The following is a 20,095-nucleotide window of genomic DNA, read 5'->3' on the forward strand; positions in this document are numbered from 1 at the left end:
CCCAGTGATCCCATTAACCTTGGTATATAAAACCCAAGGAGTTCTTTTGGAGATTCACAGTTTGTGCATCATGGGGCACATATAGATGAAACTCTATCTGTTTTGGGTAGTTCTAAGGGACTGGCTTGCCACACATTCTAATTTTCTGTTGTCTGTTCAAACTTTGCTTAAATGTGTGTGAGTGTCCTGCCTTCCTGGCCTCCCAGTAAGTGGCAAAGTAGCCAGAGCTTCAGAGGTGCCCAACAAATGTCTAGCTCCCTCCCCATGGCTTCTCATTGACAGCGCACATACTTTGTTGAGTACCCCTGAACCCAGAATGGAGTCATGCAGCTCTTTGGATGACTTCAGCATCCTGTTCTGCTTCACCACAGTGACCTTGGTGTTATTGCTGAGAAAGGTGTATGGCCTTGTCCAGTTCCAAAGTCTCGGAGGGAGGCCAGTTTGTTCTTGAACTTGGCATAGGCTTTTCACACAGTGACCCTTAGTATAGGATTCTTTTGTTTAGTCAATTTCATTTACAGTTTAAAGATAATTTCAGAGAGCCACACAATTACATTTCCTCATTTTCTGACCTGCAAACAGACACCTTAGATGGATATTTCAAATTAGGTATGTACAAAATGCAAAAATTATGCCTGCCATTTAATTCACAAAGTATAACTTTCAGGAACATATTCTAAGGATTTAGAATAGGCAGCCAGAAGAAATATGACTGAATTCAGCAGTCAACAACTTTCACATCTAAAATAAAACCTATCTGAGCTATAAACCAGAGTCTGAGAGTTTGTTATATATCTCCACTGGGCAAGAGAGCAATGACTCAAGCCTGTCTAGGACCACACGGTTTTTAAAGTAAAATTGTAAATTAACTGTATGAAGATAAAGGCTAGGGGAAAAACAGAGGTTGAATCTGATAGAAGAGTGTTTGTGTTTTACAAAAATCATTTTTTTAAAAAAAAGCTTGAGAAGGTTTTATTTTCTGAAAAAAAAGTATCCTGATTTTAGGGAGTTTTATAAAAGCAAAGGTTTTGGAGACAGGTGAGTTTGACACTTAGAAAAGTTATTTACTTCTCTAAACCCATTCTTCATTGCAAAATAGTCATCTGGCCACCCCCAGCCTGCTTCAAAGCATTTTTGCAAGGTGGCATCTGGAGTGTTGTAATTGCCCCAGACCTCTTTACTTCTTAACAAATGGGGACTCTTGTAGAATTATAAAAAAATTGAGAAGGCACCATGGACACTTCCCACATACTTGTACTTGGTTTCTTGTGTGATTTAACATCTATTACACTTATTAAAGTGGGCCGGGGTTGGGGATTTAGCTCAGTGGTAGAGCGCTTGCCTAGGAAGTGCAAGGCCCTGGGTTCGGTCCCCAGCTCCAGAAAAAAAAGAACCAAAAAAAAAAAAAAAAAAAAGTGGGCCAATCACCACTGATACGTTACTGTAAGAATTCCTTTCATTCAGATTTCCTTAGTTTTAAGCTGAAGTCGCTGCCCTTCCAGGATTGCACTCTGAATGTTTTTATTGTTATCATTTTTTTATTGTAATAAATATTCAGGAAATGCCTCACCTTGTTCTTCACTTCCCAGCAGTGAGACTTGCTGTCGTGGCCTTTGCTAGGAAGGGTGGAGCTGAACATGAAAGCCTGATCCAGCCCTATGTCTGAAATCTTTCAGGGAAGTTGGGTGTAGGTGAGGGGCAATGCACGAGGCTTCTGACTAGCACGAGGGTGAGACCTAAGTGAGTAAAACCTGGGCAGCCACTGTTGAATCAGAGCCCCAGATTGGAAGTTATTCTTGAGCACTCTCCTTCAATCATTTTGGAATGGATTAAAGAGATTTCTTCACCTAAAGCTTTATGAAAAGCTCCTTGTCTAGTGTCTTTCAGCAATACTTGCTTCTCCCCAGAATGTACATTTGTGTGTTGAGGAGTAGGTGCCCTTTACTTTGGTTAGTGGTCAGATGTTCCACAGGCTTGTGACTGTCGGTGGCCTCTTTGCAATCACAGGGTATTCAAAGTCACAGTCCATCTCTGGACCTAACACTTCTGGACTGAAGTCGGTCAGCTATTAAAATGCTATTCATTTCATTCTTGGAGCTAAGTATTTAATCTCTTGTCTTCCAGCGGGACATTTCAGACAGGCTTTTTGTACATCATAAGTCAAACTGACTTGTAATAACAGAACCCTGGAAATCAGCAAAAGGATCTGGATTCAGTGGAACAGTTGCCATAGGCCCCTGATTATGAGAATGCTTGGGGCCCACATCATTTTGACTTGGCCAACACAAGAAGTCTTCACAGTTGAAAGCAAGCAAACTGGACTATTGAGATTAGAAGACTTTGATTTCTCACTTTTCTCAGTGTGGTACTGAGAATACAGAAATGATGCTCCTGTCTTTCCAGAGCTCAGCCTGAGGAAACCTTTTTTCACCTTGCCCCACCCCAGTCAAGAAGACAGAAACAATGTTCCTCTTCTGTGTTTCCAGGCATCTTGTGTTTGCCACCCAGTCCTCCTTATGTTTTGCCCACAAGCTAGTGTTGAGAATCTCTTTTTGGCTGTCTGCCGTCCCCAGTCCTCCATTAGTTGGAGGGCTTTCTAGACCATATGAGTCTAGCAGTGTTTTACACACGATCAGGTTTAGTGAGCCTCTGTAAACAGCTTCCTAAGTGCCCTCTACACCACTACTCTGGAATTCCCAAATTTGACTTTCATGAAGTAGCCCTGTGATTATCACACAAGAATTATCATGTCACTGGTTTGAGACAACCCCTCCAATCATTTTTCAACCCAATACAATCTCATGGAGATGGCCAGTTTTTCCTGAATTGTTCTCTCCTTATCAAGGTCTTGCTTAGCAGTCATTTGAATATGTTTTCCTCTTTTATTTTCTCAGCAGGACTTGTAACCCCCTGAGATGGCCTAGGCTGCATTTTTCTCACTGTGTGATATTTTGCTCTCCCTGAGATGCAAGCTCCAAGAGAGCAGGACTGGCCTTATGTGCTTTGTTGACGTCACTGTCAGTAGCAGCATCTTGCATCAGTGGCTATTTAGTGACTCTGTAGAATGGGTGAGTGTTAATTTCCTTTAATAGAGTCACCATTCTCTGGCAGAAGGAAGAAACAACTGATACTGAATATAGGAAAGATGCTTTGTTTAATACCATGGAGTGTGGGTGATGATCGGAAAGTGACTCCTATATCAAAAGATCCTGTAGGCCTGGGTTCCTCTCCAGTCATCAGCATTCATTATGAACACTCTACTTCTCCCAAGTCTCTAAAGAACAGTCAAAGTCTGGTCAAAGGCAGCATATAGGACAGTGGTCCCATAAAATTGTGGTGGAGCTAAAAATTTCATTGTTTAGTGATGAGTAAAGTGTGTAAGGTACAAGGTCTTACTTGCATGTTTCTGGTGATGCTGGTATAAACAGAATCACCACATTGCCAGCCATGTAAAAGATAGCACACTCAACTACATACTGTACATATGCTTGGTAATTTTAACAAATGACCACGTTACTGGTTTATGTATTTATTGTTGGTCATTATTTTAAAATGTGCTCCTCCTATTTATAAAATGGTTTACTGAGAGGCTGGAGAGGTAACTCAGTGGTTAAGAGCACTGGCTGTTCTTCCGGAGGACACAGGTTTGGCTTCTGGCACTCACATGGCGACTCACAACCATCTGTGGCTCCAGTCCAGATGCTCTCTTCTGGTGTTCAACGGCACCAGGTATAAATGTGGTGTACAGACATACATGCAGGAAAAACACTCAGACACATAAATTAATAAAAAAATAAAAAGATAAAAAAATTTACTGAAAAATAAGTGTTTTACCAGCAAGAGCTGTACATATTTCATGTTCAGAAAGTTTCTCAACTGCAAAATGAGGCCATAGCGAGGGAATGGCCTGTACCACCTAGCTCTGTGTAAGTATGTTGTGGAAATAATCTACCTTCCTGGTGAGAAATCATTCTTACACTTAGATCTTAACAAAGGAAAAACTATTTACTTTAAAAGCAAATGAACAATTAAGTCACTGATAACTGTGGCTAATGCCCAAGGAAGCACCAATCTTGAATAGAAGATTTTGCTAACTTATACATACTTTATGATTATTCCTTTAACATGCATCATCATCCTTAAACCTCTATTAGGTCCCAGCCCCAGGTTACAGTTTACACTGGTACAGGAGCCAGCAAGTCTGGCTACTTGGGCAGATAAGAAATTTGCACAGCAAAGCTATTGCCAGAATTATTTCTTAAGCATACCAGTGTTGTTCTTTTCCAATAGCTGTAGCCCAGGATCATCTTGCCTACCTGTCAGAATTGTGCTTTTCTTGATAAGAGCACAGGGAATTAAATGTCAGACCAGGAGTTGATGGTTGTTGTGATCCTTCACTGCCCCCTGAGCTGCCTGTCTGTGGTGTGTTCTATGGGGATGGGCCTAATGGCTGCTCGGTCCTGGTGAACAAATGTTTCCGTCATAGCATTGTAAATTTTGCTTAGCTCTCACATGCCTGGCAGGAATTCTATTTATGTTTGGGGTATTTTGGAGGCAGCACATCTTTAGTTAAATTCTATATTTCATGATAATGGCTCCATAGAAAATCTATTGGTACATCTTTTATAATATCACTTCTATTACATTGAATATCTTCTAAATCAAATACACCCTTTGATGTTTGCACAATAGCAAATTAATCCAAAACTTTTAAGTGACAAACAACTGTATTTCCCTCTGGTGTTTTGTCCCTTATATTATGAGAAGACATGGGAGGTAAATACTGTGCTTGTAGTTATTCATGGTTAACTATGCTCATAATTACTTTGCAAAGCCCCTATATCAGCACCCTAACAGCACAGGGCTGCATCTCACTAGGGAATGTTGGAGGTCAGAAAGCAGTAAGTGAGAAAGTGCTCCAAGAAAAACAAGAGAAGATAGAGGGAGAAAGAGAGGAAGAATAGAAGGAGGAGGAGGAGAAGAGAGAAAGGAGGAGGAGGAAGAGGAGAGAGAGAGAGAGAGAGAGAGAGAGAGAGAGAGAGAGAGAGAGAGAGAGAGAGACTAAGGTGGGGCTGTCCTAGGCTATGGGCCATGGAAATTCTGAACCCCAGTTGTGCCTGCCTGTGCTCCTCTGTTTTCTGAGCTCCATTCTAAGGTCTGCACCTTCTATTTCCAGTTATGAAGGCAAACACTGGACAACTCGAAATAGAAAGAGAGAAAACTTGGTTTCTCTCACGGAGCCCATTTCTTGGTCTCTTGAAGACATAGCTCTAATACAGCTGGGAAGCTTACCTGGTCTTGAGCAAAACATGAGCTCAAGAAACTTGAGCAACAATTGCAACATTCCTGCTATTGTCTTGGTAATTGGAATGTCAAAATTCATAACACAGTACTTTCTAAAATATAAATTTTAGGGAACTCTGGGAGGTGGGGGTGAGGAGGACTCTGAGGTTGGGTCTTGGGGTTGTGTAAGATTGCTTCACTGGACTGCCCAAACAGGGGCCTCTTCCTAGCAAGGTCTGGGCAAACAGCACAAAATGGCAAAAATTTATTTATGCCAGTGTATCAAACTTAGTAAAGGCTTACAATCTGAGCCTATACTGGGTCCTGCAACCCATGCTCTAGAAGCCAATCAAAAGGGTCAACTTGATGTTGGAACGTAGAAGGAGGAGATTTGCTTGATGTGGTCACAGTGCAAAGAGGGATAAGAGGCTCTAGTGAACACCCAAGTCCATCTTTTTGGGCCCCGAGGTGAGATTAACATGTGAAAGGCCATAGATGTACATATCTCAGCAGTACAGTTTGAGATGTTGTCCTGCTCTGGGCTTCAGTCTCATCCTGTAAGGTAGTCTGAAAAAGTGTTAGAACTGTGGGAAATCTCTTCCAAAGTACCCCGGTGGCTGGGACATTTTCCTTCTCCCAGTATGGGATTCCTGGGAAATTTCCCACTTCTGTAGGGTGCATTGATTCAGTAGTCTGACTGTGAGACACAAGTGTCTCTTTAGAGTATCTTCATTCCTGTCAGGTTCACTACAATAGGAGCTTCACGTGGCCTTGTCTAATTGAGGGGGATTTTATATTTTGACCAAACAGGCACTTATGACACTACAACAGGTCTGTTAAGCTCTCAGATGGACTACAGCATTGTTGCTGTACACCTCCTAACTGACTGTGTACCTGTGGCCTCTTTAATCCCTGCTCTATTCCATAAACCTCAGATTGATATACACAAGGCGCAAATATGACAGTAGAATTTCCTGCATCCTTGGCTATTCTGCCCTTTGCTCTGACAAGTGAAGAGTGAATTCCTTGGCCCCCTATCTGGCATTTTTGTGTCTGTCCTGAGATGTCTACAACTCTTAGCTTCAATAAATTTTGGTTTCCACTCCTAGCAAGGCTTGGTGGCTTCCAGGGATAGATCCCATTGTTCAGAAAGCAAAGGCAGGAGGACCAGCAAGTTTGAGGCTTGACTGAGTTACATAACAAGATATTGATTTTGTTTGTTTGTTTTTTTTAAAAAGAAGGTTGGAAAAAAGAAAAGGAAAAGTGAAAACAGAACCAAACAACCCTTAGATACATTCAATTTCACTTGACCAGCTAAGGCCAATAATCTCAGATTGCATTTCAGTATTTTAAGGATAGTGGTAGGTGTATCAGTAAATCCTGATATTGAAGAAAAGCCATCTCCCTTCTGGGGAGACAGCCTTAGAAAGGGGTGCATTCCAGCCCCAAAGTCCCACCTGGTGTCACACCCCTTACTTTTCCTTTTCCATGCTAGAATGACCCAAGGACCTGTTTGGTTTTCCCTGCAGGCTTTGAAGTTCTTGGCCAAGCCTTTCTCAATGCAGTGGCTTCTTGGAGTATTGTGTAGTGTCCATCATTTGATAAGAGTCCAGTTAATGTATTCTGAAAGAACCCAGGACCACAAAAAGTGAACTGATAAGGAAACTCATTTATCAAAACGACTCCAGGATTAACTGTCCCTTGTCTTTTAAGACAAAAGCTGTGGCTTTGTGTTGAGAACAGTAACACCTGTGTTCACACATCTAGATCTGAGATCTTTCCTAAACAGACCATTTTTTTCCCTAATGGGAAGGAGGGGGCTAAATCACCATGGTTGTTTCTGTTTAGCTATTTACAGAAAGTCCAATGAGACTCTGCCAAACTGGATTGCTTTGAGATTTGCCTGGATTCTAGAATCATCACCAACACTCAGAGTTAACAGAGATACAAAGGCAGGGAGAAACACTCTCGACAGCCAGGAGTGTCCATCCTCTCTGTCCTTCAGATTCCAAGTCTCTAGGTAGTTGGAGTAGCCTCAAAGCTGCCCCAACTAGCCACTTGCCATAGTGGCTCTGCGTCCTTCCTGTGAAAACCTCTGCCTCAAGCTTCACATGTCTCTAGGCTTCTCCTACCTTTGTTAGCCATAACCAAGACATTTTTCTGTGTGGGAGAATTGAGGGGTATGGAAAAGATCGCCATAGTAGTCCCTGCTTTTAGGAACTCAGACTTGCTGATTTGAGGTTTTTGCATTGGGCTTTTCTAGAGTAATAGGATGATATACAACACAAAAGAGGATTTGCTTTATTGACTTACATGATAGGCTACTGGGTAGTCCAAAAATATTATCTTCTTATTGGAGAGGTGGAGAAAGTCATAGCTACTTAGCCCAAGTGGAGGAAGCTCCAGGAGTCCCAGTTTGATGCTGAAGGCCTGTCAGATCCTTGGAGAGCTTCTGATGTTGAATCCCCGTTGGAAGGTTAAAGAAGCTAAAGTCTGATAGCTGCTTAGAAGGAATGGACTTTTCAGGTACATGGACCTCTTCCTCTCCAATTCCGTTCCATCTGGGCTCCAAATCCATAGACTATCTCACCTACATTTAGGCTGGAAATTTCCTTCAGGTTACTTCCCCATATGCCCATCATCTCTGGAAATGTGCTAACAAGCACATTCATAGTCGTGCTTCACAAGTCCTAGACATTTACAAGTCCAGTCAAATCAACAAGCAAAAGCAATCATAGATTACAACACAGTACTTTAAATGTAATGGCAGACTACCTAAAGACTATATACGGACCGACCCTGGACTCTGACCTCATAGGTAGCAGTGAATAGCCTAGTAAGATCATCAGTGGAAGGGGAAGCCCTTGGTCCTGCTAAGACTGAACCCCCAGTGAACATGATTGTTGTGGGGAGGGTGGCAATGGAGGGAGGATAGAGAGGGGAACACCCATAAAGAAGGGGAGGGAGAGGTGTTAGGGGGATGTTGGCTCGGAACCCGGGAAAGGGAATAACACTCGAAATGTAAATAAGAAATACTCAAGTTAATAAAAAAAAATGTAATGGCAGCAGTATCATGGGATTCTGTAGGCCTGATGGAGGGAGCCTGAGAGGTGCTTGAGAAGTGGATGGCTGGGCACACTTTTGTGGAGGCAGATACTGGTTGGGAACTGATGGATTCTAAGGGACACATTGGAGATGTAAGGAGGTGGGGAAGAACACTCTGGCACAAACAATGAAGTTGCTGAAGAAAGCCAGGGTTGTTATTGTTTTTGAAAGTTTGAGTTTATTAAGGAAGAGATAATGCATGCTTAGTTTTTTTTTTGTTTTTTTGTTTTTTTTCCGGAGCTGAGGACTGAACCCAGGGTCTTGCGCTTGCTAGGCAAGTGCTCTTCCACTGAGCTAAATCCCCAACCCGCTTAGTTTTTTTAATGTGGGTGTTGAGAGCTAGTTCAGAAAAGAAGGGGAGTGTACTAAAAAGAAAAGGGATGGGTGTGGATTTTTCAGGAGTTACCTAAAGAGAGGAGCATGAGTGAGTGTATCCGTGGAGTGGAGTTCCATAAGGGTTGACTGGGAGAGTAGCTAGAAATAATACAGGACAGGCATCATAAGGCAACGTGGGCTGAGCGTGATGAGTGTTCTGAGCATTAGAAATGCAGGTACTGTTGGTTCAACCATGTGGCAGGGATGATGGAATAAAATACTCCAGGGTGAGGCTAGAGCAGGTAAGACAAATACTTGATCATTTCTGTTTTTCACAACAGATCTTTCTTCAAATTTGAACTTCCAGTGCATGTGCCATTAAAGTAGAACTGGACCAATGAAACAAAAGGGAGAGGAGTTTAATATTTCCATGAGGGCGCCCTACTTTGACGTTCAAGTGTTGAGGTGACCATCCAGAAGATTTCCACTTGCTGACTTTAAATCCCAGTCTCCTTGGCACCCTTTCTTATATCTTCCCCTGAGAAAAAAACATCATGGAACATGAGGAAACATTTTAGAATATTCGTAAGTTGACATTTGTTTGGAAGCTGATTTGCTCATGACCTGATTGTAAATGTTGGGAATGAAGCTGAAAGTCAGGCAGAGACTTGGACTCTACTGTTGGGGGCTCTGTGGTTCACTGTGGGAGACAGAGTCAATGTATTTATGCTACATTGTGATGAGCAATTTGTGGCACAGATGTAACAAGCACTGCCTGCTCGGTCATCCCCCAGCCTCCTAACCCTCAGGCTTTATCTCTTTCCCAATAGCAAGTTGATTTAGAAGAGATGTGGCACAAACCAGGCACTGGAGAGGTGTTGAAGCCTTCTAAAACTGGTTACTCAGGTTTCAACTACTGAGTTCTTGAGTCCTTCAATACTTAAAACTCCTGGGCTTGTAGGACAGAGGGCAGATTTAGGCAGACCCAATACTCTTAGAAAAGGGTAGAAATCTGAAACTTGAAGGTTTGCTGCTTCATGCTTAGCCCTGGAGATGGATCAGGAGATCCCAGGCAGAGAGAATGGTGGAATTCAAGCCCCTTTCCGACTGCTATATAACTTTGGGCCAGCCTCTCCTTTTCTCTTGCTTTAGAGAACTGATGATTGCCAGTATTCATTTAGCATTCTACTTCTATAACTCTCTAGTCTGCTGAGGATATGGGTGTGTATTTAGAGGACACTGGTTTAAGACCTGGTACTTGGAAGACCCACCACAGCCATTTGTAATCTGGGATGGGAGTCTATGGCTGGAGGTCAGGGAGATGAATGGGGAGCTATAGCTGACATGCCTGGTGGAAGGACAAGGATATTCTGAAATGACATTTGTGCCCTTTGCATTGGCCACCACACTATTGAAACACCGCACTCCAAGGAAGTGGAAACACCGCCTCCCCCTGCCTCAGGAATTTCATGAAGGGGGAAGAAAAAGGTTGAACTCTGGTGCCAGTCAGAGGAAGAGCTTGTGTCCTGGAAAGAAGTTTCAGAGTGCTGGCAGTTGGTCAGGTGACCTTGCAGGAGAGATTGGAGCCAGACAGTGAGGGACAGGACAACAGCTTGATTAGGAACACCAGGTGTGCACTGCTGGCCCTGTGCTTAAGTCTAAATTTCATACCAGCTTGGGAGATAGGCTTCCTGGGGTCACTTGATCTCTTTGTTCTTCTCTCCAGTGTGGTAACATTGAATAAAGTCCATATTTTTTGTGCTTCTTTACTATCATTTTGCCTCTATAATTGGTTTATTGGGACAGTTGGCCGAGCATGGCTTCTTAGGCTGAAAGAAGACAGGCACTAACCCTAACTCTAGTTAACAAAGTTGCACTGGTGTTTCTTAGATGGGAGCAGTTCTGTGGGAGGTGGAACAGGACTTGCAAAATGTAGCATATGTATCTACCTGCGGGGCTGAGCTCCTATCCACTGATTAGGGACTAGGAGAGTTTTTAACCGCCTTATGGAACTTAAAATTTGAATCCTCCGCCTCTAGAGGGTCTGTAAACTGAGTCCAAGCTCTTTATGGGAATCAGGGAATTGGAAATGGAGAACCAGGATGAGAGCTCATTCCCTTTTCTGGGCCAGTGAATGTTTTCACTCCATCTTTCTGGGGTGGCTAGTAGACTTGAGGGTAACTGCCATTCCCATTCATGTGAGGACCACAGGAACCCATCAGCACACATATTTAGGATTCTAAGTCTATTGGGAGAGTTGTCTGCTCTCTTCAATTCAGAAAAGAGTTTGCCTGTTATTCTTTATGTATCCTTACGCAGTATACCTCCTCAGTCATGGAACACTTAGGTTCATTTTAGGAAGGTTTTGTATAGGGGAAAGGAAAGGGGGAGGAGGAGGGGAAGCATGAGGGAGATAGGGAGGAAGGGAGGGAGGAAGGGAGGGAAGGGAGAGAGAGAGGAGGGAGGGAGAGAGAGAGAGAGAGAGAGAGAACACACAGCAATAAGTGAAATAAGACTATGTCATGCTACTGAGGTAGGAAGGTATTTGGGAAAGGGACCACACGTTTCTGTTTTCTGCTCTGACAAGGGACATGTTGACAAGCTGGATGGGTACTGTGATCTGTAGGGTGAGGCCTAATGTCAAGGAGAGAGACATGGTGAGGGAGATAAGACGGAGGGGCTCAGTATGACACAGGTTGCTGGCTCTTTCTTCTTCTTCTTTTTTTTTTTTTGTTATGACTTAATGGAAGGCATAAACTTCAGAAAAGGACAGGGTTGTTTAGCACTCAGACTCTGGGAAGGAGGCATGGGAAAGCAAACAGAAACAGCATGCAGAGCACTGGAATGGATAAAGACTTTATTTATTCATTTTTAAATTATTTCCCAGCCCCAGAACCAAGGTCATTTAGTAAGCTATTCCCTTTAGACTTGGTTGGGCAGATGTTACATGGCTGACCTCTTAATTACTTCCCACAGCCTTTGCCGTGGCTGTGGTCATGCCCACGTGGGTTGTTCTCATGCAGCTTCTCATGACAGGCAAAGATCAACTTTCCCATCAGCATCATACACTCCTCAAAGGACAGTTGATTGTCCTGGTTTGTGTCCAGGTCCTCCATGATGTCTCTTAGGAGATTTTCATTTCTTTTCTCCCTCTGTGAATGAAACAGAGGAGGCTGTTAGGGCTTGGGAAGAGAACCCTGAAGCACAGTGAGGGGCTAGATAGCAAATGCACAGGAAAACCTACCCTAAGGAGTTAGATTGAAGAATAAGAACAATGTACTGAGTATTCATGATGGGGCAGCTGCTAAACATTTGCTAAACACTGAATTTTTTTCTCTAGAGAGCTCCCTGCCTTGAGCACCAGAACTCTACTTTTCTGAAGACCAGGCAATTAGTAAGTATAGAAATATCCATTGTTTACCCTTCTAATTACTTTAACAGATAGAAATAGAAACACCTTCTAAAAGGTGGGGCCTGGGGGTAGAGCAGAGGAGGTGTAAATTTGGATTTGACATAATCCTCCTGGAGGATTATGCCCTCATCACTCTTCTCAGTTTCTCTCAGTCATCTCTCACCCCAGTCACTTCCTTGGAGGTAACTAGTTGTTAAAGCTCATTCAGGATACTTAGTTGAGGAGGCACCCAAGAAACCAGGCAGTATGGGACCTTAAAGGGGCAGAGCATGGTTTGCTCTGCTGACCTCAAAGAGTGTGGTAAAGTATGGTGGAGACTTAGATAAAGTGAAAAGTTCAAAATGTGGTGGCTCACCATCATCTAGCTGCATTCATTTGCTGGGACACCTTGGCTAAGCAATGCTCCCTTCCACAAACTGAGTAGTTCATGTTTGTGGTCTCTGTTTCCATGGGTTCTAGCAGAATATGTCAAGAAATGGAGTAGAACCCATGGAGGGATCACAGAGAAGAGATCTTCATGTGTACTTCTGTCTACCCCGAATTGGTATCTTGTTTGCCTGGAGTGCCCACTTATAAAGAGATATCTCTGTCCCTATTATCTCCCATAGTGACAATTCTTGGTCCCACGTTGGCAGGGAATCAACCAAAAGAGGCTAGCCATAATATGGACACTCCACAGGGGAAAAGTTATAAAAAATAAAGGATGTTTCTGACTCTGACACACACACACACACACACACACACACACACACACACACACACACACACAGACACTCTCCCCACTCCTTTCATGTTGATCATGGTGGCCATCTCTGCTGTTCTTTCACTTCATGCTTTTTTCTTTAATGACCTCACAATACATATAATATTCTCTTACCTAGAGGCTGGACTCTGGCCTTCGTCATCTTGAAGCCCTCTCTCCTAATAAAGGCAATTCTGAAGGGTAACAGGTTTTAGCTTCCTTCTCCAGGAACCAACTGAACCTGTCATCTCATTGTTTTAAGATCCCTTGAGTTCTTTACCAGGGACCAGGTTTCAAAGTATTATCCCCTCAAGGGGGCTATCTCTCTCCTTCCCTACTCTCTCTCTCCCTCTCCTTCCCCTCCCTCCCTCCCTCTTTCTTCCTTTCTCTCTCTCTCTCTCTCTCTCTCTTTCTTTCTTTCTATAAATCATAGCCACTCATTATTGATGCACCCAGCACAGACTATCCACAGAATCTCTTACCATTCTCCCAGCTCTCAGGTCATTGAATTCACTTGTGTTTCTTTCTTTTTTTTTTTTTTTCCTTTTCTTCAGAGCTGGGGACCGAACCCAGGGCCTTGCGCTCACTAGGCAAGCGCTCTACCACTGAGCTAAATCCCCAACCCCTTCACTTGTGTTTCTTAAGGCTATGTGTCACCAACACTGGGATATGGGTTCCTGGATCATCTCTACAATCATCTGCCCAAAATAGGGCATCACACACTGCAGATGTTCAACTGAACCATTTCATGTCTAACTTTGAGTGCCTCTAGTGGCAGAACCCTGCTGCCCTGGTGCTGGGATTTGCTCTCAGACTGCTGCAGACTGCACTTTCCTCTCTTGCCAGCCACGTCTTACCTTCAGAAAATTTGGCAAGTCCTTATTCACCATTTCTTTGAATTCCGCCTTGTTCAGGGTGTCAGGATGTCCATACTTCCTAGAGTACTGATGGAAAACATTGATGATGGTGCTTATGCTGCGCTCCAGCTGAGATCCTGTTTTGGCAGCCATCTTCTTGCTCTTTGAAAATAGAGGAAACAAAAGTTACAAATAAAAGAATGGGATGCCAAGTTTCCCTGACCTAGTCTCTGGCCATTGTTAGGCAAAAAAGGGAGGGGGAACACAAAATAAAAAGAACAGGTAGGGTGCTACGTAATAGGGCGACAGCTCCCCCCACATACACACAAAAACAAAATATTGATTATCAATATTCTTAGAAGAAGTGAAGGAAGATATAAAATGAACAGGTCAACCTAGGAGGGTTTCAAGACGAGGGCTTGGAAGAAAGTTGGCCAAGGGAAGGAATGAAAGATCTAACAGGCATACTCCTCTCCAGGGAAGATGAAGCTTACTTACCAAAGCTAAGGAGCCACAGAGCGTCTGGCAAGAGCAGTGTAAGCCCAGCATTTATAGGCAGCTCCTTGCTAGAAACATGGTTATCTCTGGGAAAGATTGCTTCACAGGTGAGCAGTGTGGTAACCCTGATAGTCAAGGAGCTGGGGTGGAGCAGGAAATGTTCACACAGCTCTGCTGTTTTGTGAAATTCCCAGCCTTGGGCTTGGAGCTTGTTTGGGAGGAAACTAGTTAGTTGGCTCACTTCCCTTCCATCCAACCTCCCTCTACCCCCTCCCCCCATTTGCTAACTTTCATTTCCTTGTCCTGACTTGTAGTATACACAGGGTGGCAGGGGAATCATAGTGGCCATCTCGTTCTGGCTCTTTCCCCTGAGTTTATGGTCTGAGCCTCCTCATGTGCTTCCTTGGCTCCTTTGGGAAGGGCGAGGGATCGCCATGGCATTCTTGAATGGAATTAGTGTTAGGAAGCGCCTCATTAGTTTCCCAGTGGAGAAGAGTCTTATGTTCAGAAGGGGACCCAAGCAAGGTTATTTAGCTAGCATGTGACCTAGCAGGGACTGACTGCAGACTTAACTCGTGTTAAGGATATTTACTACTACATTCTCCTCTTGCGGCTGAGTGAGGAGCTGTCTTCAGCATCTCTCAGCATCCCTCCTACAAATCCCATTCCCAGCTGTCATTCATGTCCCCTAGGAACTTATATCCTAGAAGGTAGCTGATTTAAAAATGACTATTATTAGCCTAAAATAGCTATACAGAGTAATGACTTTCATTTTAACATATATGCCTATAATATACTTTGATAAAAAATTTCCCTCTATTTTCTTATCTCCCTTTCTCTATTCCTCTTTCCTCCTTGTGCCTCTCTGATAGTCTTCTTTCACGTTATTTCCTGGGGGGCAGTGGTTAATTAAGTCACCCTTTAGACTCTATTACATTAAGGTATCAGTCAATGGATCAATGTTGGGCTGCCATTTGTAAAACGTTAAAGAGAGGCTTGTTGGAGAAAGGTGTCACATAGCTCAGGTTGGCTTTAAACTTGCTGTGGAGCTGAGGGTGATCTTGAATCTGATCCTCCTGAGTCTACATCCAAGTTCTGACATTACAGGCATGTGCCACTACACTCAGTTTATGTGAAGCTGGGGCTAGGGCTTCGTGAGTGCTAGGACATTCTACTGAGAGAACTGTATCCTGGCTAGTTTTCATCCCATACCTGTACTGTCCAGTTTTCCTGGTGCTGTTTTTTTTAAAAGACTGTCTTTTGCCCCTAATATTTGGGTGCTGCTCCTTTTCTGAAGTTAAACAGATGGTTGTAGCTGTGTGGACTCATTTCTGGATGCTCAGTTTTAAGTTTGATATCATTTAAATTTAATTAATGTGATTTGAGTTTATTAGTCGTCTCCCCTGTCTTCCCTACTCCTGTCCTCCCTGTTCCCACAGCTTTCAGTAGCTTCCTGTTCACCTTCACATCACATATGTTCTGCAACCTTTCTCTAATTTCTCAACGTATCTTTCCCCCCTTACATGGCCTCTTTTCCAACTTCTAGACCTATGCCTGAGTTCACACCCTCATCTGAACATCTATCTATACATATGCCTATCTACCTACCTACACATGGAGGAACATTAAAAGCTACAATCGCCAGCGTGTATATGTACCACGTTTTTATTATCCTTTTACTGGTCGATGGAAGTCTAGGCTGTTTTTGTTCCCTCATTATTGTGATTGAAGCAAGACACATGGTTGTGCAGGTGTCTCTGTGTAGGATACGGACTTCTGTGGGTATACACTGAGGAGTGGCGTAACTGGGTCATATGGTGGCTAACCTAACATTTGAGAAACCTCTGGGATGGTTTTCATAATGACTGTAGCAATTTACAGTCCCTTCAACAGTGACTGTAAGCTGTCTTTGTCATTACAGCTCTGTAGCATTAAGTTGGTATCAGGTATCAAGATGTCCAGTAGTGTTCTTTAAGCTCATGCTTGCTTTGGCTATCTGTAGTCTCTTGTGTCCACATACATTTTTGTGTATGCATTGTGTCCATTTCTTTTCTAGGTCTGTAAAGAATGTCATTGGACATTTGATAGAAATTGCATTGAATTTGTAAATTCCTTTTGGTAATATAGCCATAGTCACAATTTAATTGTACCAACCCAGGAACATGGCATTTCTTCCCATTGTTTATTCTTCTATTTCTTTTTTAGTTTCTTTTAATTATTATTTTTTTAGTGGTTTGCGATTTTCATTGTAAGAGAAATCTCACCCCCATGGTTAGGTTTATTCCTAGGTTTCTTTCTTTCTTTGAGGTAGAGCGAGTGTGATGTTTTTCCTAATTTCATTCTTAGAAAGTTGATGACTGCCATATATAGAGAAGCTACTGATCTTTATATGATGACTTTGTATACTGCATATCTTGCAACTTTACTGGAAGTGTTTATCAGATCTAAAAGTTTTCTGGTGGCAGATTGAATGTGTGTGTGTGTGTGCCTGTGAATATGTAACAAGTATGAATATGTAAGTATATATGTGTATTTATGTGTATGCTTGTGTGTGCAAATGTGTATGTGTATATGCATGTGTATATTGTGTGTGTACTTGGACCTGTGTGCATATACAAGCACTTGTGTTTTTGTTTGCATGTTTGTTTTTGTGTGATTGTGTATATGTGCATGTGTATGCATGTGTATATGTATAAACACATGTGTGTATGTGTGCTTATGTGTATGTGTATAATTTTTTATTAGTGATTCCTGTCAATTATATACCAAATGATATCCCCCTTCCATATTACCCCTGCATAATCCCTGCCATCCCATCCACCCTCTCCTTCCTCCTCTTTGCCTCTATGAGTTCACCTTATGTTTTCCTGGATTCAGGTAGGTTGGGTAGCCAGAGAAACTGAGGGCTATGAGGATTGTTTTATATGGCTGTTGAGGATGAAAACTCCTCCTGCTTCCATGGCAAGTACTTTACCAACTAAGCTCTCTTCCAGCCCTATGCACCTTCTGTTCTAATTTATGGGTCTTTTGTGTTAGTACCGTGGTGTTTTATGGCTACTGTGACACCGTAGTGTGGCTTGGAGTAGATATTATGACTCAGCATCATTCATTTTGCATAAGGTCTTCTGTATATCCTGAGGAGAAGATGGGAGTGTCAGTAGGATTGGCTTGGCTTGGCTCTTTGTAGTCTCTTGTACTTCTATATGAACTTTTGGACTGTGAAAACTTGTTTTATAGTTTTCTTCTGGGCAGCATGCATCCTCTTCATTGAATAAATACTCCCCTTTGTTCACAGAAGCCAAGATGGCATAGCTTGGCACACACACCCTCTGAACACAGACCCCACCTTACTCTTTTTTTTCCTTGTCTCTTCACTTGGACTCAGAAGACCCGCCACTCATCTCCTCACCTTAGGAATGTGCTTCCTCAACCCTTAGTGTGAAATCTAACCCAGCTCTCACGGTTCAGTTCAAATGCTGTTCGATCCTTTCCATTGGAAGATAATCTCCTTTTTGGGGACCTGTTCATACAACACTCTGGCTTTCAACATGTGCTTTCTTGGAGTTAAGTTGTATGAATATTTGCATCTGTCTAAAACTTGGTTGTAGATTCTCAAGGAAGGTTCTTGCTCACGGTCTCCTCTCATGCATACAACTAGAGTGTGACACATAAGAAACCTTTACATTTTCTGAATCATCCTGTCTCCTTACTGGCAACCCTCATCTTCCAGGACATAGGGAGGAACTACTTGCTTTGGGCAATTCCTTGACACTCGTTTGTCCTGGACTCACCACTAGGACAAACATCTCCCCTTCACATTTCCACTGTGTCTTTTCTCCAGTCTTCATAGAGACTTTCCTCATTGTTCAGGTCTCTCCTGACTGCTTTGTTTTCTGAAATTCCAGAACAGTCCCTGGATGTGCTAATCCTCAGGCCTGAACACCTGCCTTGTGCAGCTCAGATAGCACATGTAGTTGTGGTTAAGAGTTCAGATTTTTATCAATGAGTGCATACCATGTGTGATTTTCTGTGATTGGGTTACCTCACTCAGGATGATTGATAAGTGGATATTAGCCCAAATGCTTGAATTACCCTAGATGCACAGAACACATGAAACTCAAGAAGGATGACCAAAATGTGAATGCTTCACTCCTTCTTTAAAAGGGGAACAAGATTATCCTTGGGAGGGAATAGGGAGGCAAAGTTTAGAACAGAGGCAGAAGGAAGGCCCATTAAGAGCCTGCCCCATATGTGGCCCATACATATACAACTACCAAACTAGGTAAGATGGATGAAGCAAAGAAGTGCAGGCTGTCAGGAACCAGATGTAGATCTCTCCTGAGAGACACAGCCAGAATATGGCAAATACAGAGGCGAATGCCAGCAGCAATCCACTGAACTGAGAATGGGACCCCCATTGAAGGAATCAGAGAAAGGACTGGAAGAGCTTGAAGGGGCTTGAGACCCCATATGTACAACAATGCCAACCAACCAGAGCTTCCAGGGACTAAGCCACTACCCAAAGACTATACATGGACTGACCCTGGACTCTGACCTCATAGGTAGCAATGAATATCCTAGTAAGAGCACCAGTGGAAGGGGAAGCCCTTGGTCCTGCCAAGACTGAACCCCAGTGAACGTGATTGTTAGGGGGAGGGCGGCAATGGGTGGAGGATGGGGAGGGGAAAGGGTTAGGGGGATGTTGGTCCGGAAACTGGGAAATGTAATAACAATTGAAATGTAAATAAGAAATACCCAATTTAATAAAGATGGAGAAAAAAAAGAGTTCAGATTTTTTAGCTGAAAGGCTTTTTATCACTATTTCAATCTCTTCAGTTTTATGGGTCTGTCTGTTTAGGTTGTTGACTCTTGCTGGTTTAATTTTGGTAATTTGACTGAACCTAGAAATTCATCCATTTATTTTAGGTTTTCTAGATTAACAGATTACAGGTTTTAAAAATATTCCTTTTTCTCTTGGTTAGTTGGGCCAAAGATCTGTCCCTTTTCTTTATCTTCTCAAAGAACCAGTTTTTAGAGTCACTGGTTCCTCTTTTCCTGCCAATTTTATGTTTTGCTGCACTGTAGTCAGGTAGGACACAAAGAGGATTTTAATACTTTTGAATTTATAAAAATTTGTTTTATGTCCCAAGATGTGGTCTATTTTAGAAAAACTTCCACGTGTTGCTGAGTAGAATGTATATTCTTTGGTCTTTGGGTGAAATATTCTGTGACTATTTAAATCCACTTGATGTAATATGTCAACTAATTCTGATGTTTCTCTGTTAAGTTTTCCCAGATGACCTGACTGTTAAAGAAGGTGGAATATTGAAATTATCTATTATTATTGATTGATGTTAATCTATTCTTTAAATCCAGTAGTACATTTTATGAAATTGGGTGCATTAGAATTTGATCCATGTATGTTTAGGATCGGAATGTCTGCTTGGTTAAGTGACCCTTTGATCACTGTGGAATGTCCCTCTTTTTCAGTTATGATTGGTTGTAGTCTGAAGTCTATTTTGTCAGATGTCTGGTAGCACTGCTTGATGCTTCTAGGTCTCATTGTACTACTTTTACCCATCCTTAATTTAATGCGGCATTCATCTTTAAAGCCCTACCTTAATGTGTTTCTTTTTTCTCTTTTTAAAGATTTATTTATTTTTATGGACATTAATGACATTATGCCTGCATGTGTGTCTCTTTGAGGATTCCAGATCCTCTATGACTGGATTTATAGGCAGTTGTAAGCTGATATGTAGGTGCTGGGAATTGAACCTGGATCCTCTGGAAGAATAGCCAGTGCTCTTGAGAACTGAGTCATCTCTCCAGTCCCCTTAATGTGTTTTTTTTAAAAACAGATAGATGGATTTTGTTTCTTTTTAA

The 20,095-nt window shown here is 42.5% G+C and overlaps 1 protein-coding gene across 1 annotated transcript; it reads right to left on the bottom strand.

The window, feature by feature from the left end:
* Positions 1-11,544: 11,544 nt before the first annotated feature.
* S100a9 (S100 calcium binding protein A9) lies at positions 11,545-14,226 on the bottom strand. The gene is made up of 3 exons (NM_053587.2): positions 14,213-14,226; positions 13,715-13,876; positions 11,545-11,855 (listed from the first exon to the last, which is right to left on the bottom strand). The coding sequence occupies exons 2-3, from the start codon at positions 13,865-13,867 to the stop codon at positions 11,667-11,669; spliced, it is 342 nt and encodes a 113-aa protein (NP_446039.2). The 5' UTR covers positions 13,868-13,876; positions 14,213-14,226; the 3' UTR covers positions 11,545-11,666.
* Between the last annotated feature and the right edge of the window lie 5,869 nt (positions 14,227-20,095).

Source organism: Rattus norvegicus, chromosome 2 (genome assembly GCF_036323735.1).
Source record: "Rattus norvegicus strain BN/NHsdMcwi chromosome 2, GRCr8, whole genome shotgun sequence".
Lineage (NCBI taxonomy): Eukaryota > Metazoa > Chordata > Mammalia > Rodentia > Muridae > Rattus > Rattus norvegicus.